The 27,797-nt window shown below is 41.5% G+C and overlaps 1 protein-coding gene across 1 annotated transcript in view; it reads left to right on the top strand.

The window, feature by feature from the left end:
* The first annotated feature begins 3,450 nt into the window (after positions 1–3,450).
* The window catches only part of LOC139762286 (uncharacterized), an 87,113-nt gene continuing 62,766 nt past the window's right edge, over positions 3,451–27,797 (top strand). Inside the window, exon 1 of the mRNA XM_071686872.1 lies at positions 3,451–4,608. Coding sequence (XP_071542973.1) covers positions 4,191–4,608 — 418 coding nt within the window. The 5' untranslated portion in view covers positions 3,451–4,190. The remainder of the gene's footprint in view (positions 4,609–27,797) is intronic.

A 27,797-nucleotide genomic window follows, 5' to 3' on the forward strand; every position in this document is an offset into this window, starting at 1 on the left:
GAAATGTCTTCCAGATGGACCCAAGTAAGATAATGGGTCTGTAGTTAATTGGGTCTCTCTTTGATTTATTGGGCTTAGGTATCATGGTGGTCGTTGCTGTTTTGAAATTCGCTGGGATTTAGCCTGAGGATAGTGCTGCGTTGAAGATGGAGGTTATGGCTTTGATAGTGTTGTCAGGGAGGTGGGTAAGTAGTTGGTAACCAATGCCTGAGATACCTGGGGCTACTTTGGGGATTTCAGTAGGAGGAATATGACCTCGCTCGATCTTATGGGAGTTGTGAGTAGGGGGTCGTCTGAAAGGAATTGCAGGTGTATGATTTGTTCTGCGTAAAAGTGACTGGGTCAGTTTTGTATATGTTTTGTGACAATTTGAGTGCTTTCGTCCGCCAGAGGATGTGGGGGATGTGGGTGAAAGATACCCTCCCAGTTTTTTTGTAAGATGTTGGCGATGTCTTATGGGTTATGATGTTGAGTGTTATCATTTACTCCATTAAATCTCTTTTGGGTATTCCTTTGAGTTTTCGGATTCGGCTCTAAAACTCCTGAGGGGATCTCCTGCTGTGGTGATTAGAGATTTCCAGTGTCTATTGTGGTCTTCTTTGAGGCTGTTGAGTGCGTGGTTTCGTAGGGAGGTGAGGCCCGGCCGTACGAGACCCAATCGATGTCTGTAATGATCAAACCGTCGACGGTAGTACGAGAGGAGTCTTGTTGTTTTGGGGGATGGAAAGGTGTATCTTGTGGTAAATGGGGATTTTGGGACAGATGCGTCAACTGCGTGTGTGATTGTTTGGTGTATATATTCTATTTCTGTCTATTAGTGTTACTGGGTGATTTTCATAGTTTGTGGTGTAAGTGCAATTAGAAAGAGTGTCTTTCAAGTTGCGCTAGTCTGCTTTTTTTGTAGTGGTAGTGTGAGGGTGGTGGAACGGGGATAGGGTTAGATGAAAGGTGAAGAAAGAGAAGGATGTGGTCGGAAACACACAGTGGTCCTGGAAAGAAAAAGTAATGAAGATAATTACTGGCTCTGTTGGAGAAGACAAGGTCGGGTCTGCCCTTTCCTCCTGGGCCAGTGAAGATGGTATGGAAGAAAGGTCCTAGGAAGATGAGACGTTTGAAGGAGCATAAAGCGAATAGGTCATCACCGTGAGAATTGTTTCTGTTGTGGTGGAAGTTTTGTGTTGGGCGTTGAGATCACTAGAGGGTAGACTGGGATATGAGTGTGACTGAATACTGTCCAAAGACCGTGGAGTTGAATGTTAGTGTTGGGTCGAGAGTATGTAATGCAGAACATAATGAAGCCATGTATTGAGTTTACTGCTAGAAAGTGTTCGAGACGCCATGAAAGGGTTATTATTCGTGTTCGACAGTATTGCGTGTAAGAATGTCGACTCACTCGTGTCTACCGTCTGAAGACGGTCGGGATGTATATCCGTAGTGTCTAATTCTACACCCATTAGTGATACATGTGATGTTAATTATCAAAACATCGGGTCTTTTCTCTTCGAGGAGAGTGGCAACCAGATGACGGCCATTGTGGTAGATGAGCACATTAAACTGCAAGATTTTAAGCATTTTACGATTTTGGGAAGTTTTATCGTTCTTTTAATTCTGTGTTCAATGACAGCCATTGGCATTCCGTTGAGGGTCTTCATGTGAACTTCGGTGGAGGTTTGTCTGGTCTTGGGTCGGCAACTTCCTAGGAGGGGTTAGGGAGGGGGAGAGTCATTGTCGACGTTGTAAGCGGTTGTCTGGTGAGTCGGCAGGGTCAGGTTCTGTGGCTCCTCTGGGAGGGTTAGGTGCGAGAGGAGAGGAGGTGGAGAGGAAGGAGGGGGGGGGGGGGGGAAGGGATTGGGAAGTGAAGGTTCGGGAGGGATGGTCGGGGGGAAGTGGCAGTTGTGATGGTGAGTGTGGAAGAGGAACTGGTAAGTGGAGAAATGGATGGGTTGTTGGTGTAGAGTTGAGGGATGGTGGGTGGAGTTGTGTTAGGGGGTGCGTGGGAGGTATTGGAAGGGTGACAGGTTGTGTTTCTGGGGGAGAGTTTGAAGTGTTACTGGAAGTATCCTGGGACATATTTGCGTTAGGGGTCAGGGAGACGTGTGACAGGAGCCTGGGAAAGATGGCTGTTGGCGGGGGAGGTGAGGAGTTCGGGTGGAGTAAGTACATTGGGCAGGTTGATGTGTGCTGGCAGCAAGTCGAAAATCCTGACAAATTCAGACTTGTCTTCCTTGCTCAAGAACAGTGCTTTGAGGTAGCACGCATGCATCCTTCCTTGTAGGTGAGGAGGTCGGAGGAGTTTGTGGTTGGGATAGGAGAAGCTTGGGTGGCAGACGGAGGTGCAACAGCAACTGCTGCGTAGAGGTGAGGGTTTGTAGAAGGGGACGAGCTGGAGGTTTTGAGAGATTGTCGCGCCGAGCGGAGTTTCTCATACTTTCGTGGGCATTGCCCAGATACAGCAACGTGTTGACCTTTACAATTAACACAGGTTGCTGGCTGAGCCTTACACTCAAGAAAACCGTGATCAATTTCCGCACATTGACTGCATGTCTGGCGCTGAGCTTTGCAGCTCTTAGTCTCGTGTCCGTATTGTAGACATTTAAAACCTTGTATATCGAGGTACTGGTTGGGTTTGTGGTACTTGTCAGGCACTGAGATCATGGGAAACAAGATTCCCCGGGAGAGTAGGCGATCTGTCTCGGTCGAGTTAGAGCATTGTATTTTAAGTGATCTTGAAGTGTTCAGTTTGAAAACGTTGATGACATTAATGTCACTGTTTTCTTCATTTATGGCTTCAGTTATCTCTATGGGGTTAAGGGACAAGATAGATGCATCAATATTATTAGCACTATCGATGCATCTAGCTTGAAGGGGGTGGTCGTAAGCTTGGATAGGATCTCATCTGGATCGCTATCCTTGCTTAAACATATTTTATATAGATATTTATTAGTAGGGGATTGATTAACCCTACTGGGACGGACCTCAGTGGTCTTAAATACAATCGTTAGTAATTCGAACGTGTAAAGAGGGGGGGGGGGGGACTTTCGGTTTTAATCAATTTTAAACGAATGTCAGGAGGCATGATGGCATCAATGTCCTAATGCCGAGGAAACGTAGGTGAGGGACCACAACCCCACACCAGGGAGGACCCTGCACTATCACAGGGTAACCCAGGAGGCTCGGCGGGAGTGGTAAGAATGTGAGGGTCTCAACCCCGTTAGGTGAGAACAGGTCCACACCAAGCCTCCGCTCCTCAGGAAGTAATTTTCCTGAATGGGGTGGGGAAGCTGGGGTAGAAATTGTTCAAGCCTAACGGTCGAGAGATGTTGGATGATGGATGGTAAAAAAGATAGAAAAAAGCTCGAGAGAAATGGACTGGAGGCAACGTAGGGTGGAGAGTGAGTTGCCTTTATATCACACACTCTAGCCAAGGTCAGTCTCTCTCTGGTGTTCACTCGCAAAGCATCTCATGGTGTCACGGACGGCAGTTGTGGACTGACAGGGTGAGCTACACTGTGTTATAAACGTGTTATGGTGATACAGAAGACTGCAGCATGGAGGGACAACCAGAGCCATATTCTCCGTGCAGCGAAACCTCCTGTGCAGTTTTGACAACAGGAGACAGAATGTCATAAACACAAGAAAAACCCTTCAAATGTCCTGAGTGTCAGAAAAGCTTTACGAAACATGTCTGTCTTCATAGGCACATGAAATTACATACTTTTGAAAAGACATATCAGTGTAAAGAATGCCAGAGTACCTTCTCCCGAAAGAACAACTTAGTGTTGCAGATGAAAGTTCAGTGTTCAGAGCGTCAAAAGTATTTTTCTAAAAACTGTGATTTAAAGAAACACTTGAGAATCCATACTGGTGAGAACCCATACCAATGTTCAGAATGTCAAAAAAGTTTTTCTTCTAAAAGTAGTTTAGTGACACACCTGAGAGTTCACACGGGCGAGAAGCCATACCAATGTTCAGAATGTCAGAAAAGTTTTTCTCAGAAAAGCAGTTTAGTGAGACACACAACTGAGAGTTCACACGGACGAGAAGCCATAGCAATGTTCAGAATGTCAAAAAACTTTTTCTCAGAAAAGTAATTTAGTGAAACACCTGAGAGTTCAAACGGGCGAGAAGCCATATCACCTTTTTCTCAGAAAAGTGATTTAGTGAGACACCTGAAAGTTCACACGGGCGAGATGCCATACCAATGTTCAGAATGTCAAAAAAATTTTTCTCAGAAAAGTAATCTAGTGAAACACCTGAGAGTTCACACGGGCGAGATGCCATACCAATGTTCAGAATGTCAAAAAAGTTTTTCTCGCAAAGGTGATTTAGTGACACACCTGAGAGTTCACACGGGCGAGAAGCCATACCAATGTTTAGAATGTCAAAAAACTTTTTCTCAGAAAAGTAATTTAGTGAGACACCTGAGAGTTCACACGGGCGAGATGCCATACCAATGTTCAGAATGTCAAAAAAGTTTTTCTCGGAAAAGTTCTTTAGTGACACACCTGAGACTTCACACAGGTGAGATGCCATACCAATGTTCAGAATGTCAAAAAACTTTTTCTCAGAAAAGTCATTTAGTGACACACCTGAGAGTTCACACGGGCGAGATGCTATACCATTGTTCAGAATGTCAAAAAATTTTCGCTTTTAAAAGTGATTTAGTGAGACACCTGAGGGCTCACACGGGCGAGAAGCCGTACCAATGTTCAGAATGCCAAAAAACTTTTTCTCAGAAAAGTCATTTAGTGACACACCTAAGAGTTCACACGGGCGAGATGCCATACCAATGTTCAGAATGTCAAAAAACTTTTTCTCGTAAAGGTGATTTAGTGAGACACCTGAGAGTTCACACGGGTGAGAAGCCATACCAATGTTCAGAATGTCAAAAAAGTTTTCCTCGGAAAAGGAATTTAGTGACACATCTGAGACTTCACACAGGCTAGAAGCTATACCAACGTTCATAATTTCAAAAGCAATTCTATGACAGAGGTAAGTTAGTAAAACGTTTGAGAGTTCACACAGGCGAGAAGCCAAACTAGTGAAAAGAATATCAAAAAACCTTTTCTGGTATAAGTACTTCAGTGACACATCGAGAGGTTACACAAGCGAGGAACCATAATAGTGTTCAGAATGTCAAGAAACTCTCCCTGGTAAAAGTGCTTTAGTCAGACACCTGAGAGTTCACAAGGCGAGAAGCCAAGCCGGTGTTCAGAATGTCAAAAACAATTTTCTTGAAGAGGTGATTAAGGAAGACATCGGAGAGTTCACAAAGGGTAGAGCGAGAGGATTAGGGAAAACGATTTGGTAAACAGAGAAGAGGTAGTAAAAGCTTTACGGAAGATGAAAGCCGGCAAGGCAGCAGGTTTGGATGGTATTGCAGTGGAATTTATTAAAAAAGGGGGTGACTGTATTATTGACTGGTTGGTAAGGTTATTTAATGTATATATGACCATGGTGAGGTGCCTGAGGATTGGCGGAATGCGTGCATAGTGCCATTGTACAAAGGCAAAGGGGATAAGAGTGAGTGCTCAAATTACAGAGGTATAAGTTTGTTAAGTATTCTTGGTAAATTATATGGGAGGGTATTGATTGAGAGGGTGAAGGCATGTACAGAGCATCAGATTGGGGAAGAGCAGTGTGGTTTCAGAAGTGGTAGAGGATGTGTGGATCAGGTGTTTTCTTTGAAGAATGTATGTGAGAAATACTTAGATAAGCAAATGGATTTGTATGTAGCATTTATGGATCTGGAGAAGGCACGTGATAGAGTTGATAGAGATGCTCTGTGGAAGGTATTAAGAATATATGGTGTGGGAGGCAAGTTGTTAGAAGCAGTGAAAAGTGTTTATCGAGGATGTAAGGCATGTGTACGTGTAGGAAGAGAGGAAAGTGATTGGTTCTCAGTGAATGTAGGTTTGCGGTAGGGGTGTGTGATGTCTCCATGGTTGTTGAATTTGTTTATGGATGGGGTTGTTAGGGAGGTGAATGCAAGAGTTTGGAAAGAGGGGCAAATATGAAGTCTGTTGTGGATGAGAGAGCTTGGGAAGTGAGTCAATTGTTGTTCGCTGATGATACAGCGCTGGTGGCTGATTCATGTGAGAAACTGCAGAAGCTGGTGACTAAGTTTGGTAAAGTGTGTGAAAGAAGAAAGTTAAGAGTAAATGTGAATAAGAGCAAGTAGGGTTGAGGGTCAAGTCAATTGCGAGGTAAGTCTGAATGGAGAAAAACTGGAGGAAGTAAAGTGTTTTAGATATCTGGGAGTGGATCTGGCAGCGGATGGGACCATGGAAGCGGAAGTGAATCATAGGGTGGGGGAGGGGGCGAAAACCCTGGGAGCCTTGAAGAATGTGTGGAAGTCGCAAACATTATCTCGGAAATCAAAAATGGGTATGTTTGAAGGAATAGTGGTGCCAACAATGTTTTATGGTTGCGAGGCGTGGGCTATGGATAGAGATGTGCGCAGGAGGGTGGATGTGCTGGAAATGAGATGTTTGAGGACGATGTGTGGTGTGAGGTGGTTTGATCGAATAAGTAATGTAAGGGTAAGAGAGATGTGTGGAAATAAAAAGAGCGTGGTTGAGAGAGTAGAAGAGGGTGTTTTGAAATGGTTTGGGCACATGGAGAGAATGAGTGAGGAAAGATTGACCAAGAGAATATATGTGTCGGAGGTGGAGGGAACGAAGAGAAGTGGGAGACCAAATTGGAGGTGGAAAGATGGAGTGAAAAAGATTTTGTGTGATCGGGGCCTGAACATGCAGGAGGGTGAAAGGAGGGCAAGGAATAGAGTGAATTGGATCGATGTGTTATACCCGGGTCGAAGTGCTGTCAGTGGATTGAATCAGGGCATGTGAAGCGTCTGGAATAAACCAGGGAAAGTTGTGTGGGGCCTGGATGTGGAAAGGGAGCTGTGGTTTCGGGCATTATTGCATGGCAGCTAGAGAATGAGTGTGAACGAATGGGGCCTTTGTTGTCTTTTCCTAGTGCTACGTCGCTCACATGATGGGGGAGGGGGATGGTATTCCATGTGTGGCGAGGTGGCGATGGGAACAAATAAAGGCAGACAGTATGAATTATGTACATGTGTATATATATGTGTACATTGTGATGTGATGTATAGGTATGTATATTTGCGGGGGGCTGGAAATCCTCCCCTCTCGTTTTTTTTTTTTTTTTTTTTTTCCAAAAGAAGGAACAGAGGAGAGGTCCAGGTGAGGATATTCCCTCAAAGGCCCAGTCCTCTGTTCTTAACGCTGACCCTTTCATGGCTGTTTGTCCTTTTAGTTTGAAATGAGGATGAGTGTGTTGTGTCTATGCTTTATATAGATTGTCTTACCATGTTATTAACTACTGTATCCTGAACTTTATTGTAATTTGAAGAAAAACAGCTTTGGCCTGAGACACTTCCCTAAACCAGAATTGTACAAGTTACACTGTGCAGTCCAGCACCCCCATTTCTACTTGTTTTGGGCAAGTTTGTTCTTCCTCCTAGTAGACAGAGTGATTTGAAATAAAGGGACTGCTTTGTAGTAATGGGATTAGACAGTTGGGTAAGTTTTTTCCTTGTGAAGTATCTAAGTGATCATTCGTGGTGATTTGGCTGCTGTACCATAGTTTCTTTGGGTTTTTATATGATATTTAGTGAAATTGGAGAAAAATGTAGCTTAGACATTGAAGCTTATTGATACAGTGGTTAAATTGATGAGAACTGATATTGACGTTTGTGTAAATAAATTATACATTTCCTTTTTCCATAGCCAGAGGTTGAACCATTATGTGACATTCATTTTTTCATTCATTTCAAGCTAGAAGTTTCAGTTTTCTAAATTGTTTCTTACATTTTTCATATGTATATATATGTATGTGTGTGTGTGTGTATATGTGCGTATGTATGTGTATGTGTGTGTATGTGTGTATGTATATATATATGTATTTTATCCCTGGGGATAGGGGTGAAAGAATACTTCCCACGTATTCCTCGCGTGTCGTAGAAAGCGACTAGAGGGGACGGAAGCGGTGGGCCAGAAATCCTCCCCTCCTTGTATCAACTTTCTAGAATGGGAAACAGAAGAAGGAGTCACGCGGGGAGTGCTCATCCTCCTCGAAGGCTCAGAGTGGGGTGCCTAAATGTGTGTGGATGTAACCAAGATGTGAAAAAAGGAGAGATAGGTAGTATGTTTGAGGAAAGGAACCTGGATGTTTTGGCTCTGAGTGAAACGAAGCTCAAGGGTAAAGGGGAAGAGTGGTTTGGGAATGTCTGGGGAGTAAAGTCAGGGGTTAGTGAGAGGACAAGAGCAAGGGAAGGAGTAGCAATACTCCTGAAACAGGAGTTGTGGGAGTATGTGATAGAATGTAAGAAAGTAAATTCTCGATTAATATGGGTAAAACTGAAAGTTGATGGAGAGAGGTGGGTGATTATTGGTGCATATGCACCTGGGCATGAGAAGAAAGATCATGAGAGGCAAGTGTTTTGGGAGCAGCTGAATGAGTGTGTTAGTGGTTTTGATGCACGAGACCGGGTTATAGTGATGGGTGATTTGAATGCAAAGGTGAGTAATGTGGCAGTTGAGGGAATAATTGTTATATATGGGGTGTTCAGTGTTGTAAATGGAAATGGTGAAGAGCTTGTAGATTTATGTGCTGAAAAAGGACTGATGATTGGGAATACCTGGTTTAAAATGCGAGATATACATAAGTATACGTATGTAAGTAGGAGAGATGGCCAGAGAGCGTTATTGGATTACGTGTTAATTGACAGGCGTGCGAAAGAGAGACTTTTGGATGTTAATGTGCTGAGAGGTGCAACTGGAGGGATGTCTGATCATTATCTTGTGGAGGCTAAGGTGAAGATTTGTATGGGTTTTCAGAAAAGAAGAGTGAATGTTGGGGTGAAGAGGGTGGTGAGAGTAAGTGAGCTTGGGAAGGAGACCTGTGTGAGGAAGTACCAGGAGAGACTGAGTACAGAATGGAAAAAGGTGAGAACAATGGAAGTAAGGGGAGTGGGGGAGGAATGGGATGTGTTTAGGGAATCAGTGATGGATTGCGCAAAAGATGCTTGTGGCATGAGAAGAGTGGGAGGTGGGTTGATTAGAAAGGGTAGTGAGTGGTAGGATGAAGAAGTAAGAGTATTGTTGAAAGAGAAGAGAGAGGCATTTGGACGATTTTTGCAGGGAAAAAATGCAATTGAGTGGGAGATGTATAAAAGAAAGAGACAGGAGGTCAAGAGAAAGGTGCAAGAGGTGAAAAAAAGGGCAAATGAGAGTTGGGGTGAGAGAGTATCATTAAATTTTAGGGAGAATAAAAAGATGTTCTGGAAGGAGGTAAATAAAGTGCGTAAGACAAGGGAGCAAATGGGAACTTCAGTGAAGGGCGCAAATGGGGAGGGGATAACAAGTAGTGGTGATGTGAGAAGGAGATGGAGTGAGTATTTTGAAGGTTTGTTGAATGTGTTTGATGATAGAGTGGCAGATATAGGGTGTTTTGGTCGAGGTGGTGTGCAAAGTGAGAGGGTTAGGGAAAATGATTTGGTAAACAGAGAAGAGGTAGTGAAAGCTTTGCGGAAGATGAAAGCTGGCAAGGCAGCAGGTTTAGATGGTATTGCAGTGGAATTTATTAAAAAAGGGGGTGACTGTATTGTTGACTGGTTGGTAAGGTTATTTAATGTATGTATGACTCATGGTGAGGTGCCTGAGGATTGGCGGAATGCGTGCATAGTGCCATTGTACAAAGGCAAAGGGGATAAGAGTGAGTGCTCAAATTACAGAGGTATAAGTTTGTTGAGTATTCCTGGTAAATTATATGGGAGGGTATTGATTGAGAGGGTGAAGGCATGTACAGAGCATCAGATTGGGGAAGAGCAGTGTGGTTTCAGAAGTGGTAGAGGATGTGTGGATCAGGTGTTTGCTTTGAAGAATGTATGTGAGAAATACTTAGAAAAGCAAATGGATTTGTATGTAGCATTTATGGATCTGGAGAAGGCATATGATAGAGTTGATAGAGATGCTCTGTGGAAGGTATTAAGAATATATGGTGTGGGAGGAAAGTTGTTAGAAGCAGTGAAAAGTTTTTATCAAGGATGTAAGGCATGTGTACGTGTAGGAAGAGAGGAAAGTGATTGGTTCTCAGTGAATGTAGGTTTGCGGCAGGGGTGTGTGATGTCTCCATGGTTGTTTAATTTGTTTATGGATGGGGTTGTTAGGGAGGTAAATGCAAGAGTTTTGGAAAGAGGGGCAAGTATGAAGTCTGTTGGGGATGAGAGAGCTTGGGAAGTGAGTCAGTTGTTGTTCGCTGATGATACAGCGCTGGTGGCTGATTCATGTGAGAAACTGCAGAAGCTGGTGACTGAGTTTGGTAAAGTGTGTGGAAGAAGAAAGTTAAGAGTAAATGTGAATAAGAGCAAGGTTATTAGGTACAGTAGGGTTGAGGGTCAAGTCAATTGGGAGGTGAGTTTGAATGGAGAAAAACTGGAGGAAGTGAAGTGTTTTAGATATCTGGGAGTGGATCTGGCAGCGGATGGAAGCATGGAAGCAGAAGTGGATCATAGGGTGGGCGAGGGGGCGAAAATTCTGGGGGCCTTGAAGAATGTGTGGAAGTCGAGAACATTATCTCGGAAAGCAAAAATGGGTATGTTTGAAGGAATAGTGGTTCCAACAATGTTGTATGGTTGCGAGGCGTGGACTATGACTATGGATAGAGTTGTGCGCAGGAGGATGGATGTGCTGGAAATGAGATGTTTGAGGACAATGTGTGGTGTGAGGTGGTTTGATCGAGTGAGTAACGTAAGGGTAAGAGAGATGTGTGGAAATAAAAAGAGCGTGGTTGAGAGAGCAGAAGAGGGTGTTTTGAAGTGGTTTGGGCACATGGAGAGAATGAGTGAGGAAAGATTGACCAAGAGGATATATGTGTCGGAGGTGGAGGGAACGAGGAGAAGAGGGAGACAAAATTGGAGGTGGAAAGATGGAGTGAAAAAGATTTTGTGTGATCGGGGCCTGAACATGCAGGAGGGTGAAAGGAGGGCAAGGAATAGAGTGAATTGGAGCGATGTGGTATACCGGGGTTGACGTGCTGTCAGTGGATTGAATCAAGGCATGTGAAGCGTCTGGGGTAAACCATGGAAAGCTGTGTAGGTATGTATATTTGCGTGTGTGGACGTATGTATATACATGTGTATGGGGGGGGTTGGGCCATTTCTTTTGTCTGTTTCCTTGCGCTACCTCGCAAACGCGGGAGACAGCGACAAAGTATGATAAATGAAATAAATAAAATATATATATATATATATATATATATATATATATATATATATATATATATATATATATATATATATATATATATATATATATATATATATATATCCAAACCTGCTGCCTTGCCGGCTTTCATCTTCCGCAAAGCTTTTACTACCTCTTCTCTGTTTACCAAATCATTTTCCCTAACCCTCTCACTTTGCACACCACTTCGACCAAAACACCCTATATTTGCCACTCTATCATCAAACACATTCAACAAACCTTCAAAATACTCACTCCATCTCCTTCACACATCACCACTACTTGTGCCCTTCACTGAAGTTCCCATTTCCTCTCTTGTCTTACGCACTTTATTTACCTCCTTCCAGAACATCTTGTCATTCTCCCTAAAATTTAATGATACTTTCTCACCCCAACTCTCATTTGCCCTTTTTTTCACCTCTTGCACCTTTCTCTTGACCTCCTTTCTCTTTCTTTTATACATCTCCCACTCAATTGCATTTTTTCCCTGCACAAAAAGGTGGTGACTCTATTGTTGACTGGTTGGTAAGGTTATTCAATGTACGTATGACTCATGGTGAGGTGCCTGAGGATTGGCGGAATGCGTGCATAGTGCCATTGTACAAAGGCAAAGGGGATAAGAGTGAGTGCTCAAATTACAGAGGTATAAGTTTGTTGAGTATTCCTGGTAAATTATATGGGAGGGTATTGACTGAGAGGGTGAAGGCATGTACAGAGCATCAGATTGGGGAAGAGCAGTGTGGTTTCAGAAGTGGTAGAGGATGTGTGGATCAGGTGTTTGCTTTGAAGAATGTATGTGAGAAATAATTAGAAAAGCAAATGGATTTGTATGTAGCATTTATGGATCTGGAGAAGGCATATGATAGAGTTGATAGAGATGCTCTGTGGAAGGTATTAAGAATATATGGTGTGGGAGGCAAGTTGTTAGAAGCAGTAAAAAGTTTTTATCGAGGATGTAAGGCATGTGTACGTGTAGGAAGAGAGGAAAGTGATTGGTTCTCAGTGAATGTAGGTTTGCGGCAGGGGTGTGTGATGTCTCCATGGTTGTTTAATTTGTTTATGGAGGGGGTTGTTAGGGAGGTGAATGCAAGAGTTTTGGAAAGAGGGGCAAGTATGAAGTCTGTTGGGGATAAGAGAGCTTGGGAAGTGAGTCAGTTGTTGTTCGCTGATGATACAGCGCTGGTGGCTGATTCATGTGAGAAACTGCAGAAGCTGGTGACTAAGTTTGGTAAAGTGTATGGAAGAAGAAAGTTAAGAGTAAATGAGAATAAGAGCAAGGTTATTAGGTACAGTAGGGTTGAGGGTCAAGTCAATTGGGAGGTGAGTTTGAATGGAGAAAAACTGGAGGAAGTGAAGTGTTTTAGATATCTGGGAGTGGATCTGGCAGCGGATGGAACCATGGAAGCGGAAGTGGATCATAGGGTGGGGGAGGGGGCGAAAATTCTGGGAGCCTTGAAGAATGTGTGGAAGTCGAGAACATTATCTCGGAAAGCAAAAATGGGTATGTTTGAAGGAATAGTGGTTCCAACAATGTTGTATGGTTGCGAGGCGTGGGCTATGGATAGAGTTGTGCGCAGGAGGATGGATGTGCTGGAAATGAGATGTTTGAGGACAATGTGTGGTGTGAGTTGGTTTGATCGAGTAAGTAACGTAAGGGTAAGAGAGATGTGTGGAAATAAAAAGAGCGTGGTTGAGAGAGCAGAAGAGGGTGTTTTGAAATGGTTTGGGCACATGGAGAGAATGAGTGAGGAAAGATTGACCAAGAGGATATATGTGTCGGAGGTGGAGGGAACGAGGAGAAGTGGGAGACCAAATTGGAGGTGGAAAGATGGATTGAAAAAGATTTTTTGTGATCGGGGTCTGAACATGCAGGAGGGTGAAAGGAGGGCAAGGAATAGAGTGAATTGGAGCGATGTGGTATACCGGGGTTGACGTGCTGTCAGTGGATTGAATCAGGGCATGTGAAGCGTCTGTGGTAAACCAGGGAAAGCTGTGTAATTATGTATATTTGCGGGTGTGGACGTATGTATATACATGTGTATGGGGGTGGGTTGGGTGGGTTCTTTCGTCTGTTTCCTTGCGCTACCTCGCAAACGCGGGAGACAGCGACAAAGCAAAAAAAAAAAAGATATATATATATATATATATATATATATATATATATATATATATATATATATATATATATATATATATATATATATATTATCCCTGGTGATGGGGAGAAAGAATACTTCCCACGTATTCCCTGCGTGTCGTAGAAGGCGACTAAAAGGGGAGGGAGCGGGGGGCTGGAAATCCTCCCCTCTCATTATTTTTTTTTTTCTAATTTTCCAAAAGAAGGAACAGAGAAGGGGGCCAGGTGAGGATATTCCCTCAAAGGCCCAGTTCTCTGTTCTTAACGCTTTTCTTAACGAATAGTTTGAAAGAAAAAGATATATATATATATATATATATATATATATAATTGGGAGGTGAGTTTGAATGGAGAAAAACTGGAGGAAGTGAAGTGTTTTAGATATCTGGGAGTGGATCTGTCAGCGGATGGAACCATGGAAGCGGAAGTGGATCATAGGGTGGGGGAGGGGGCGAAAATTTTGGGAGCCTTGAAAAATGTGTGGAAGTCGAGAACATTATCTCGGAAAGCAAAAATGGGTATGTTTGAAGGAATAGTGGTTCCAACAATGCTGTATGGTTGCGAGGCGTGGGCTATGGATAGAGTTGTGCGCAGGAGGATGGATGTGCTGGAAATGAGATGTTTGAGGACAATGTGTGGTGTGAGGTGGTTTGATCGAGTAAGTAACGTAAGGGTAAGAGAGATGTGTGGAAATGAAAAGAGCGTGGTTGAGAGAGCAGAAGAGGGTGTTTTGAAATGGTTTGGGCACATGGAGAGAATGAGTGAGGAAAGATTGACCAAGAGGATATATGTGTCGGAGGTGGAGGGAACGAGGAGAAGAGGGAGACCAAATTGGAGGTGGAAAGATGGAGTGAAAAAGATTTTGTGTGATCGGGGCCTGAACATGCAGGAGGGTGAAAGGAGGGCAAGGAATAGAGTGAATTGGAGCGATGTGGTATACAGGGGTTGACGTGCTGTCAGTGGATTGAATCAAGGCATGTGAAGCGTCTGGGGTAAACCATGGAAAGCTTTGTAGGTATGTATATTTGCGTGTGTGGGTGTGTGTATGTACATGTGTATGGGGGGGGGGTTGGGCCATTTCTTTCGTCTGTTTCCTTGCGCTACCTCGCAAACGCGGGAGACAGCGACAAAGTATAAAAAAAAAAAAAAAAAAAAAAAAAAAATATATATATATATATATATATATATATATATATATATATATATATATATATATATATATATATATATATATATATATATATATATATATATATTCATTTCAAGCTAGAAGTTTCAGTTTTCTAAATTGTTTCTTACATTTTTCATATGTATATATATGTATGTGTGTGTGTGTGTATATGTGCGTATGTATGTGTATGTGTGTGTATGTGTATATGTATATATATATATGTATATTATCCCTGGGGATAGGGGTGAAAGAATACTTCCCACGTATTCCTCGCGTGTCGTAGAAAGCGACTAGAGGGGACGGGAGCGGGGGGCCAGAAATCCTCCCCTCCTTGTATTAACTTTCTAAAATGGGAAACAGAAGAAGGAGTCACGCGGGGAGTGCTCATCCTCCTCGAAGGGGTGCCTAAATGTGTGTGGATGTAACCAAGATGTGAAAAAAGGAGAGATAGGTAGTATGTTTGAGGAAAGGAACCTGGATGTTTTGGCTCTGAGTGAAACGAAGCTCAAGGGTAAAGGGGAAGAGTGGTTTGGGAATGTCTGGGGAGTAAAGTCAGGGGTTAGTGAGAGGACAAGAGTAAGGGAAGGAGTAGCAATACTCCTGAAACAGGAGTTGTGGGAGTATGTGATAGAGTGTAAGAAAGTAAATTCTCGATTAATATGGGTAAAACTGAAAGTTGATGGAGAGAGGTGGGTGATTATTGGTGCATATGCACCTGGGCATGAGAAGAAAGATCAAGAGAGGCAAGTGTTTTGGGAGCAGCTGAATGAGTGTGTTAGTGGTTTTGATGCACGAGACCGGGTTATAGTGATGGGTGATTTGAATGCAAAGGTGAGTAATGTGGCAGTTGAGGGAATAATTGGTATACATGGGGTGTTCAGTGTTGTAAATGGAAATGGTGAAGAGCTTGTAGATTTATGTGCTGAAAAAGGACTGATGATTGGGAATACCTGGTTTAAAAAGCGAGATATACATAAGTATACTTATGTAAGTAGGAGAGATGGCCAGAGAGCGTTATTGGATTACGTGTTAATTGACAGACGTGCGAAAGAGAGACTTTTGGATGTTAATGTGCTGAGAGGTGCAACTGGAGGGATGTCTGATCATTATCTTGTGGAGGCTAAGGTGAAGATCTGTATGGGTTTTCAGAAAAGAAGAGTGAATGTTGGGGTGAAGAGGGTGGTGAGAGTAAGTGAGCTTGAGAAGGAGACCTGTGTGAGGAAGTACCAGGAGAGACTGAGTACAGAATGGAAAAAGGTGAGAACAATGTAAGCAAGGGGAGTGGGGGAGGAATGGGATGTATTTAGGGAATCAGTGATGGATTGCGCAAAAGATGCTTGTGGCATGAGAAGAGTGGAAGGTGGGTTGATTAGAAAGGGTAGTGAGTGGTGGGATGAAGAAGTAAGAGTATTAGTGAAAGAGAAGAGAGAGGCATTTGGACGATTTTTGCAGGGACAAAATGCAATGGAGTGGGAGATGTATAAAAGAAAGAGACAGGAGGTCAAGAGAAAGGTGCAAGAGGTGAAAAAAGGGCAAATGAGAGTTGGGGTGAGAGAGTATCATTAAATTTTAGGGAGAATAAAAAGATGTTCTGGAAGGAGGTAAATAAAGTGCGTAAGACAAGGGAGCAAATGGGAACTTCAGTGAAGGGCGCAAATGGGGAGGTGATAACAAGTAGTGGTGATGTGAGAAGGAGATGGAGTGAGTATTTTGAAGGTTTGTTGAATGTGTTTGATGATAGAGTGGCAGATATAGGGTGTTTTGGTCGAGGTGGTGTGCAAAGTGAGAGGGTTAGGGAAAATGATTTGGTAGACAGAGAAGAGGTAGTGAAAGCTTTGCGGAAGATGAAAGCCGGCAAGGCAGCAGGTTTGGATGGTATTGCAGTGGAATTTATTAAAAAAGGGGGTGACTGTATTGTTGACTGGTTGGTAAGGTTATTTAATGTATGTATGACTCATGGTGAGGTGCCTGAGGATTGGCGGAATGCGTGCATAGTGCCATTGTACAAAGGCAAAGGGGATAAGAGTGAGTGCTCAAATTACAGAGGTATAAGTTTGTTGAGTATTCCTGGTAAATTATATGGGAGGGTATTGATTGAGAGGGTGAAGGCATGTACAGAGCATCAGATTGGGGAAGAGCAGTGTGGTTTCAGAAGTGGTAGAGGATGTGTGGATCAGGTGTTTGCTTTGAAGAATGTATGTGAGAAATACTTAGAAAAGCAAATGGATTTGTATGTAGCATTTATGGATCTGGAGAAGGCATATGATAGAGTTGATAGAGATGCTCTGTGGAAGGTATTAAGAATATATGGTGTGGGAGGAAAGTTGTTAGAAGCAGTGAAAAGTTTTTATCGAGGATGTAAGGCATGTGTACGTGTAGGAAGAGAGGAAAGTGATTGGTTCTCAGTGAATGTAGGTTTGCGGCAGGGGTGTGTGATGTCTCCATGGTTGTTTAATTTGTTTATGGATGGGGTTGTTAGGGAGGTAAATGCAAGAGTTTTGGAAAGAGGGGCAAGTATGAAGTCTGTTGGGGATGAGAGAGCTTGGGAAGTGAGTCAGTTGTTGTTCGCTGATGATACAGCGCTGGTGGCTGATTCATGTGAGAAACTGCAGAAGCTGGTGACTGAGTTTGGTAAAGTGTGTGGAAGAAGAAAGTTAAGAGTAAATGTGAATAAGAGCAAGGTTATTAGGTACAGTAGGGTTGAGGGTCAAGTCAATTGGGAGGTGAGTTTGAATGGAGAAAAACTGGAGGAAGTGAAGTGTTTTAGATATCTGGGAGTGGATCTGGCAGCGGATGGAACCATGGAAGCGGAAGTGGATCATAGTGTGGGGGAGGGGGCGAAAATTCTGGGGGCCTTGAAGAATGTGTGGAAGTCGAGAACATTATCTCGGAAAGCAAAAATGGGTATGTTTGAAGGAATAGTGGTTCCAACAATGTTGTATGGTTGCGAGGCATGGGCTATGGATAGAGTTGTGCGCAGGAGGATGGATGTGCTGGAAATGAGATGTTTGAGGACAATGTGTGGTGTGAGGTGGTTTGATCGAGTGAGTAACGTAAGGGTAAGAGAGATGTGTGGAAATAAAAAGAGCGTGGTTGAGAGAGCAGAAGAGGGTGTTTTGAAGTGGTTTGGGCACATGGAGAGAATGAGTGATGAAAGATTGACCAAGAGGATATATGTGTCGGAGGTGGAGGGAACTAGGAGAAGAGGGAGACCAAATTGGAGGTGGAAAGATGGAGTGAAAAAGATTTTGTGTGATCGGGGCCTGAACATGCAGGAGGGTGAAAGGAGGGCAAGGAATAGAGTGAATTGGAGCGATGTGGTATACCGGGGTTGACGTGCTGTCAGTGGATTAAATCAAGGCATGTGAAGCGTCTGGGGTAAACCATGGAAAGCTGTGTAGGTATGTATATTTGCGTGTGTGGACGTATGTATATACATGTGTATGGGGGGGGTTGGGCCATTTCTTTCGTCTGTTTCCTTGCGCTACCTCGCAAACGCGGGAGACAGCGACAAAGTATAAAAAAAAAAAAAAAAATATATATATATATATATATATATATATATATATATATATATATATATATATATATATATATATATATATATATATATATATATATATATATATATATATATATATATATATATATATATATATATATATATATATATATATATATATATATATATATATATATATATATATATATATATATATATATATATATATATATATATATATATATATATATATATATATATATATATATATATATATATATATATATATATATATATATATATATATATATATATATATATATATATATATATATATATATATATATTTTTTTTTTTTTTTTTTCAAACTATTCGCCATTTCCCGCGTTAGCGAGGTAGCGTTAAGAACAGAGGACTGGGCCATTGAGGGAATATCCTCACCTGGCCCCCTTCTCTGTTCCTTCTTTTGGAAAATTAAAAAAAATTGAGAGGGGAGGATTTCCAGCCCCCCGCTCTCTTCCCTTTTAGTCGCCTTCTACGACACGGGGTAAATGAAACACGAAAAGTTCCCAAGTGCACTTTCGTGTCATAATCACATCATCAAGAGAGACGCAAGAGAGAAATATAACAGTCAGTTGTTATATATCGAAGAGCCGAAACTAGGACGCGATTTGGTAATCATGTGATTGTCCAAAACATATATATATATATATATATATATATATATATATATATATATATATATATATATATATATATATATATATATATATATATGTATATATATATATATGAGAAAATTTGGATGAAAAAATCATTTTTTTAATGTTTGTACCGGTTTATAAGCATTTTTGTCTATCTCTGGGATTGATTTTTTATATTAATGCCTATACGAGAAAACTGTCTAGAAAAGTACAAAGGTATTATCAGGGATACATAGTGCAACTGTATTATAGAGTATATTACAAAACTACATACCATAAGAACATGAGAAGTAAGGACACTGCAAGAGGCGTATTGGCCCGAGCTAGGCAGGTCCTGAGTCTGTCCACAAACCAACTGCCTGTACCCATAAACACATCCAACCTTCGTTTAAAGCTAACTAAAGAACTAACTTCAACTACTGTACTTGACAGCTTGTTCCATAAATCTACTACCCTATTCCCGAACCAATATCTACCCACATCCGACCTGAATCTATCTAAATCCATTATTTTTGGTCCTACCCAGTGGCGTCATTCTAAGAACTTTATTCATGTTACCTCTATGTATGGTCTTCACCTATTCAAAAACTTCATTCACATCCCCTCTAAATGACTGCAAATTCAGCCTTTTTTACCTTTCTTCATAAGTGAGGTTTCTAATTCCTGGAATCATTTATGTTATTCGCATTTGTTCTCTCTCTCTCTCTCTCTCTCTCTCTCTCTCTCTCTCTCTCTCTCTCTCTCTCTCTCTCTCTCTCTCTCTCTCTCTCTAATAATCATTATTAACTGCATAGTATGGAGCCCAAAACTAAACCGCATGATTCAAATGTGAGTCTCACCAATTCAAGATAATGTTGTAATAATACTCTAGGAGTCTCATTGCTAACAGTCCCATTAATGAACCCAAACATACTATTAGCCTTATTACACACTTTAATACATTGTTGCCGCGGCTTAAGATCCTCGCTCACTCCACCTGAAGTACGTGGAATTGTTGATCTGATTAACATGTAATGGCAGACCTGAAAATACACACACACACACACACACACACACACACACACACACACACACGCACACACACATAAACAGACACACACACACACACACACACACACACACACACACACACACACACACACACACGTAATAATTCTCTCTACTTCTCTTTTCATTTCTGGTATCTTTTAATTTTTGCATTATACATAATAACCACTCCTATATTTGTTGTCTTTACACGTATATTTCAATAAGGTAAATTAAAGCTTAAGTTCATGTAATTTGTTAGTAAATCGTAATGAGATCTTTTTTCCCTCTGTGTCTGTTGGACCCGAGGAAAGTAAAACCATTCCTCATTATTGACAATAGTGTTTTAGGGTTAAGTAAGCAATGGTTTCATCAATATAGACTTTGGTAAAGAGAAATTGATATTAAATTTAAGAAGTTCATGATCAGGCAAATAAATGATCCTAGCCCTCTTAGCAAAATCTAATCTATTATTTACATTATATGGCGAGATTCTTTTTCCTTTAACGTAGCTGAGATGCCCCTACCCTCAAAAACTTTCATTGACTTAATAAAACTTTGTTGACAATAACGTTTTCCAAGTTGCTGAGGCTGATTCTTATTGAAAGAAATTCGGTTTAGCCATGATAAATTCCCTCACCCCCATTCTCATTAACTTTAACTTATTCATGGAATACTATGAGACTGAGATCCAAACTTCCGTTAGTAACAGTCCAAAAATATGGTTAAGATACGTTAACGATATGTGGTCCTTATGGCCATCTTACCAAGATCATGATGTTTTCTTTAATGAATTACGATTCATCCCACCATCAAGTTTAAGACTAAATGGAAACACAAAGGCAAATCACCCTTCCTTAATGTGGTGATAATTAGGTATTTTGATTAGTTATCCTTTAAGATCTACAGGAAGCCTACCAGTGCTGAGAGTTATATTCATTATTTTTCAGGATGTGGGAAAACAGGATCCCAGCTCCAGGTGTGGTGTGCAGGAACAGTTCCCCAGTGCTACGTCTGGTGTGTGAGGGACACAATACCTATGTGTGAGATGTGATGTGTGAAGGAACGCCATGCCCAAGCAGAGATACGGAACTCTTATCACAGTATCCTCATCCCGGTACAAGCTTGCGGTGTGTGGGACATAGTACTACCTGCCAGGTCTGGTATGTGAGGAACAGAGTACCTCAGTGCCAGTGCAATACTGGTGAGTGTGAGATGAAATGGCTTAGTGTCATATGTGGTGTGTCGTGAGACAGTACCCCAGTGTAAGTGTAGGTGTGGTGTTACACCGTCCTAGTGCCTTGTGGGTGTCTGGTAACACAGTACCCCAGTGTCGGTGTAGGTGTGGTGGTACAGCGCTCAGGTGCCAACACTACCTTCCTTCACCACCTACGTACACTACTCACCCTCACTGCCGACCTACAAGACCTTCCTTCACTACGGTGAGGTGTCTGGTGACATCAGTACCCCAGGTGTTAGTGTAGGTATGGTATGGTGGTACACGACCCTCGTGACAGGTGTGGTGTGTGGTGAGACACTACCACAGATTTAGTGTATGTGTGGTGCCACAGGACCCTTGTGCCAGGTGCAGTGCCTAGTGACACAATACCACAGTGCTAAGCCTGTTGTGTAGTGACACAATCGGCAAGCTTCTCTGCAGGTCTGGTCTGCAGAGACACGTTGCCAGTCTTGATGTTTGAGGACATTATGCTTGGCTTATGGGAAATTCATTATCTTGTACCATCCATGATGAGTGTAGAATACAGCAGCCCAGTGCCTGGTCTAGTGTGTGGTAGGCACACTGCCTCACCCTCAGGTCTGGTCTATAGTAACATAGTTGTCACCCTCTTGCTCACATATGATCATCTCTGGTGGGTGTCTGCGGCTTAAGCAACTTTATGTTCACAACCTTTTGATCAAATATATACATTACGGCCTCAGTAGACTGTGCCATAGATTACTTGATTTGTAAAAACTATCAATACAGAAATATCAATTGTTTTGGAACAAAGTATTGATCTACCGTGTTTACTCTATTAGTGATATGTTATCAAAATAGATTGCCTTTTGATTAATCACTTCACTTTTTATTTGCCTGATCAGCAGTATGTCATGTCACTTGCATCTACTTATAAAAGCAACAGCAGGACACATGTTACTTACAATGAAAATCAACTATGCATAATGGTATGTACAGACGTGTAGTACAGTATATAGAGAGCCTCAACATTAAGCCAGGAGAACTCAGGTTACTGTCTGCAAGCACATAAGGCGAAGTTCCTGAAGGAAACGTGATTTTTCATTAAAATAAGCTTACTGTGGGTAAGTTGTCTGTTTATTGCCATTAGACTGTGTAGAAAACCTTAATACTTATGTGTGGTGGTAACGGGTGCCAACAGTTTGCAATGTTATACTTGTCGCTGCACCTAATACTAATATTGAACTTTGCATTGTTTTACTGTCATTGTTTCATGAAAGTGAAGCCGTGTACTGGTATCTATAAAGAAATGTGTCGTTTTTGCGACGACATAAAGTATTGTAGATATTGTTAATGTTCGGATCCACGTAAATTTGCTTGATAGTTCCATAGTCCAATTAGTTGAGAAACCTGCTCGTGACGTTGATAATGTTGAGGATTGAGTAAGTTTGTTACAATTCAATAAATGTTATTTCTTTTATCAAAAGAAAGATTCTTGTCTGGATATCCATAGAAAAAACATCTCAGTGATTGTATGGGTGAAGTGTACATACATATCTAGGTGTAGGTGGAGGCCAGTATAGAGCGCACAGTGGGTAAAATACATCATCATAGAAGAGTGACGGGGGAAAGCGAGCGGGCTCAGGCACCCCAAGGGTATACTCCCTTCAGAGGTGGGTCTAGGATACATTAATTACAGTATACTGAGCGATACTGATAGTAACATAGATAACAACGTTTGTGTAACACAAAGCAGGTATAACACAAAGCAGGTATAACACCACATACAGTATACAGATAGTAACATAGGTAACAACGTTTGTGTAATACAAAGTAGGTATAACATGAGTCATACAGTATACTGATAGTAACATAGATAACAACGTTTGTGTAACACAAAGCAGGTATAACACGACATACAGTATACAGATAGTAACATAGGTAACAACGTTTGTGTAACACAAAGCAGGTATAACATAAGTCATGCAGTATACTGATAGTAACATAGGTAACAACGTTTGTTTAACACAAAGCAGGTATAACACGACATACAGTATACTGATAGTAACATAGGTAACAACGTTTGTGTAATACGAAGGAGGTATGACATAAGTCATACAGGATATCATCTTAGCATTGACATATATACATGGGTAAGTGATGAAACATTTTAGACTTACAATTTACACATAAATATACATTTATACAGAGTATAAATGTGTATTTGAAATAGTGCACAATATGATGTACAGTCGTTAGCAATGATAGCAATATAATAGGTCAAAAGTAATGCGTATGTCAACTGAACTGGTAAGACAGTATGGGGGAAGAGTAATGGGACGTGGAACACAGTAGAGTGACGTGAACTGTTAACTGTTTTCAGGTGCAAATGGTATTAGCACTAATATCATAAGGGAACGAAACAATGGTTTTTATTCGATCAGGGGTAATCAAAGACGTGTGAAGGCTGCGATATCACTGGCCAGGGAAGGTTGGGTGAAAACGGGGTAAGGGGTGTTAGGGTGTCTGGGAGGGGCAGCAGAGGGAGAGGGTGAGTGTCTACAGGTCACAAGACATGACAATTTTCCCGTAAATGTTGCTTGTTCATGTTTGACACAGTAGCTGTGTTTGTATTTAATATATGTTACACAGAATCTTGCATGGACCTCCACAACGGACACTTGCTAATAAAGTGTCATGTAACATAATTATTAAGTAAGTAATGACAGCAGTTTGACAGCTGGTCTTACCAACACCACGAAATATTACGTTACTTAACATTCGTTATCACTTATACAAAACATACTACCGGACCGCCTACAGATCAAGATGTCGACCTGAACTCTCTCTCTCTCTCTCTCTCTCTCTCTCTCTCTCTCTCTCTCTCTCTCTCTCTCTCTCTCTCTCTCTCTCTCTCTCTCAGCCTGATGCTTGTATTGCCCCTCAATGGACCTCTCATCGTCACACAAGAGTGTCCATCTTCAGTGAACATGACTGTGAGAGAGATATACACATCAGATACTTTTACCAGTGAACCGGTGAACCAGTAACTTAGTGACGGTCTATCGAGAGGCCTATGTAGGAGCTGCGGTCGCCTCAGTGTAAACATGACTAACAAAGAATTCTGTCGAGTTGTTGACAAGTTCAGCTGCATTGTTCTTAGTGTCGGCAGCGATGCAATTGCTTCAAGAAAGTTTGTCTTTTGTAATAGATTTCTCCCATCGAGGGCGATGACATTACCAGGAAAAAAGAAAATGGTTTTATCTAAGATACTCCTGAGTATCGCTTAGATGTGTAATTCAGACAGTTAAGTAATCTCTGGTTTAGTCTTCTCGAGTCATATCAATTTAGGTTAACTTGGTGTGGTTCCAGATTGTCCTCTGCAAGTGGTGTCTGGCATCTTCTCTTATCTGATTACTTCACATTTCTTATCTCATATCTTTCTATTTACGTTGTACGTTGTATTATCACTTACACTTCCATTCCCATAGCAGAAGCAGAAGCTGGCATTGGATGTAAGCGACCCAATGAAAATAATGCAAAAGCATATGAACTTCCATATGATACTGTTTTATACAGACTAATGTGTGTCATTTGCAAGTGGTGTCTGGCATGTTATCTTGCCTGTGTTACCAAGCTTTACTAATATTATATTTTTTCTTTGTATATTATCATCATAAAAATCACACACACTAAAACGTTAATTTCTCAAGCAGGAACATCAGTTAGCTTGGGATATGTTTTGGGATACTTTTAACAAAACACATGAATTTGCATATACAGTTATTGTGTAAAGTACAATGTGTTGTAAAGTACATTTTATCACCCATTCCCATCTTAATCAGGTGGACCAGATACATAAAGCTTCCATAACATCACACAAACTACATAACCCGTGTCCAGCGGTCAGATTGACACACGCACTTCCACACTTCGGAAAGTGATTCTTACGTTTTCACTACAGTAAGTTGATTCGTCTTGTGAGATCAACGTCGGCAGTCGCACCAGATCCATAGTTACCATGTGTCCACTGTATCCAACCCCAGTCACTGCTCTGACATCTTCATCTGATATATACTTCCCTGTAAGGAAAATTGTCTCTCATCAGTTCATCTCTTCCAAAGTCTGCCTCTCCTTGTACCCTCTGCTCTCCTGCTCTGTATCTTCTCGACACACCTATTATCTGCCGTCCGCTCTACATAACCATACCATTCTGTACTTTTCTCATCCATGCGCTTTTTTATTGAATTCTTCACACAATATAACCTTCTCCCATCTTCATACTTTACTGTAAACAGCCTCCTAATTCTAACTCTACTATGTAAAAAATTCATATGTACTGCTCTTAGACATATATATATATATATATATATATATATATATATATATATATATATATATATATATATATATATATATATATATAAATATATATATATATATATATATATATATATATATATATATATATATATATATATATATATATATATATATATATATATATGAGGCTTGAATCAGGGAGGAAGCATATGTAGCCAGAGGGTTCAGTAGCCAGGATCAGTGAGGATGGAGGGAACTTTGTCATTCTGGATCAGTTACAAGATATGAAGAGTAATACGAGTCTTAGGTCAGGTCATGCAGGGGATATTGTGTAAATATGAATGAACTACACGTCAGACAGAAGCCACTTGTAGGAAATATCTTGACATGACACCACAAACACCTGTGGTGAGTGAGACATGACACCACTAACACCTGTGGGGAGTGAGACATGACACCACTAACACCTGTGGGGAGTGAGACATGACACCACTAACACCTGTGGGGAGTGACACATGTGTGTAATGCACTGCAGATATGACCATTAATAACATTGTGTTACGCTACGTCTGGCAGCGGTGACCCAACCTTAACCTGACCACCACTTTGACCTTCCACCAGATCCTCACCCCCACCCCCACCCCCCCTCTCTTTCCCCTCGTTCATATTCTTAATACATTTGACATTTTGTATTGTATATCTCAGTATTGTTGAGGCTCAGCTAAGTGGTCATTAATTCCTCCTTGTATCTTGTGAACAATGAAAATCATGTCAGTATATAAGACGCAGTATGTACACTACATCACAAAAGTATCGGTGTACAATATGAGTGAAACATTTGGCAACACACTACGAAACTCACTGAAATATTAGTGTCGGTCGTAGCACATGTTGGTAGCCCTGATGTCGGGAGTTGCCATATATCGCCAACTACCGATATCCCCTTGTTAACATATGTTTATATAAACACACATTGGTCATACACATTGGTCATTTATCATGGGAGACCAGTGGGTCACGTGACTCACATTGGTGACGTATACAGGCCGATCTTTGTGTGCCGATAATGTGATCAACGGATGACGTCATGTGCTTATTACCCACACACACACACACACACACACACACACACATCATGGATCTAATCACGTGACCAAACACCTCACGTGTCACGTTAATACACATCACCTGTGTAATGCAATGTATGACAATTATGTATGGTTGGTCGCTGACTGGCCATCATTACAATATGATTGTTAGGCAAAATCATATACTCTATTACGCTCAGGTAATATAATACTATATTTACAATATATTGTGTCATATGTTCAGGAAAACCAAAGTAAGACCTGCTTCACATCTTTATTAATATATAAACAACGAGTATATCCTGGCGCTGTGCTAACACAGTCCAGCCTCAGACATGGCTGACGTCACCATGTGACGTGTACTCCAGGACGGCGTCGGTCGGTCGCTGTGGTGCCACGTCTCCACACCACCGGCGATGACAGCAGCAGCAGCAGCAGCACGGGTCCGTCCGGGGTCGTTGCAGGTGTGGCACATGTGGCAATATACAGTAGCCACACATCATTAACCCATCTATAGTCATGGTGGACGAGTGGGAAGGTTTAATCATCGTGACCTGGCACCGTCCCAGTGCGTCCGGTAAGTTGCCAGGGCACGATAATTAATCGTTCAGACTCGTCCACTGTCACTATATAAGTGATAGTGAAGTGTGTATGTCAAACATACCACATCATGATGGAGGTTTTATTGATCATTAACGTTTGTGTAGGTGTTGCTGAATCATGTCAATATGTTAAACTAGTTACGGTTGTGTGACATATATACAGTAGAAACCTAACAAGGCTGCAGATAGTTACTATGTTGTAGGATAACAAGGCTGCAGATAGTTACTATGTTGTAGGATAACAAGGCTGCAGATAGTTACTATGTTGTAGGATAACAAGGCTGCAGATAGTTACTATGTTGTAGGATAACAAGGCTGCAGATAGTTACTATGTTGTAGGATAACAAGGCTGCAGATAGTTACTATGGTGTAGGATAACAAGGCTGCAGATAGTTACTACGTTGTAGGATAACAAGGCTGCAGATAGTTACTATGGTGTAGGATAACAAGGCTGCAGATAGTAACTATGTTGTAGGATAACAAGGCTGCAGATATTTACTATGTTGTAGGATAAAAAGGCTGCAGATAGTTACTATGTGTAGGATAACAAGGCGGCAGATAGTAACTATGTTGTAGGATAACAAGGCTGCAGATAGTTACTATGTTGTAGGATAACAAGGCTGCAGATAGTTACTATGTTGTGGGATAACAAGGCTGCAGATAGTTACTATGTTGTAGGATAAAAAGGCTGCAGATAGTTACTATGTGTAGGATAACAAGGCTGCAGATAGTTACTATGTTGTGGGATAACAAGGCTGCAGATAGTTACTATGTTG

This window comes from Panulirus ornatus, chromosome 43, assembly GCF_036320965.1.
Source record: "Panulirus ornatus isolate Po-2019 chromosome 43, ASM3632096v1, whole genome shotgun sequence".
Taxonomy (NCBI): Eukaryota; Metazoa; Arthropoda; class Malacostraca; order Decapoda; family Palinuridae; genus Panulirus; species Panulirus ornatus.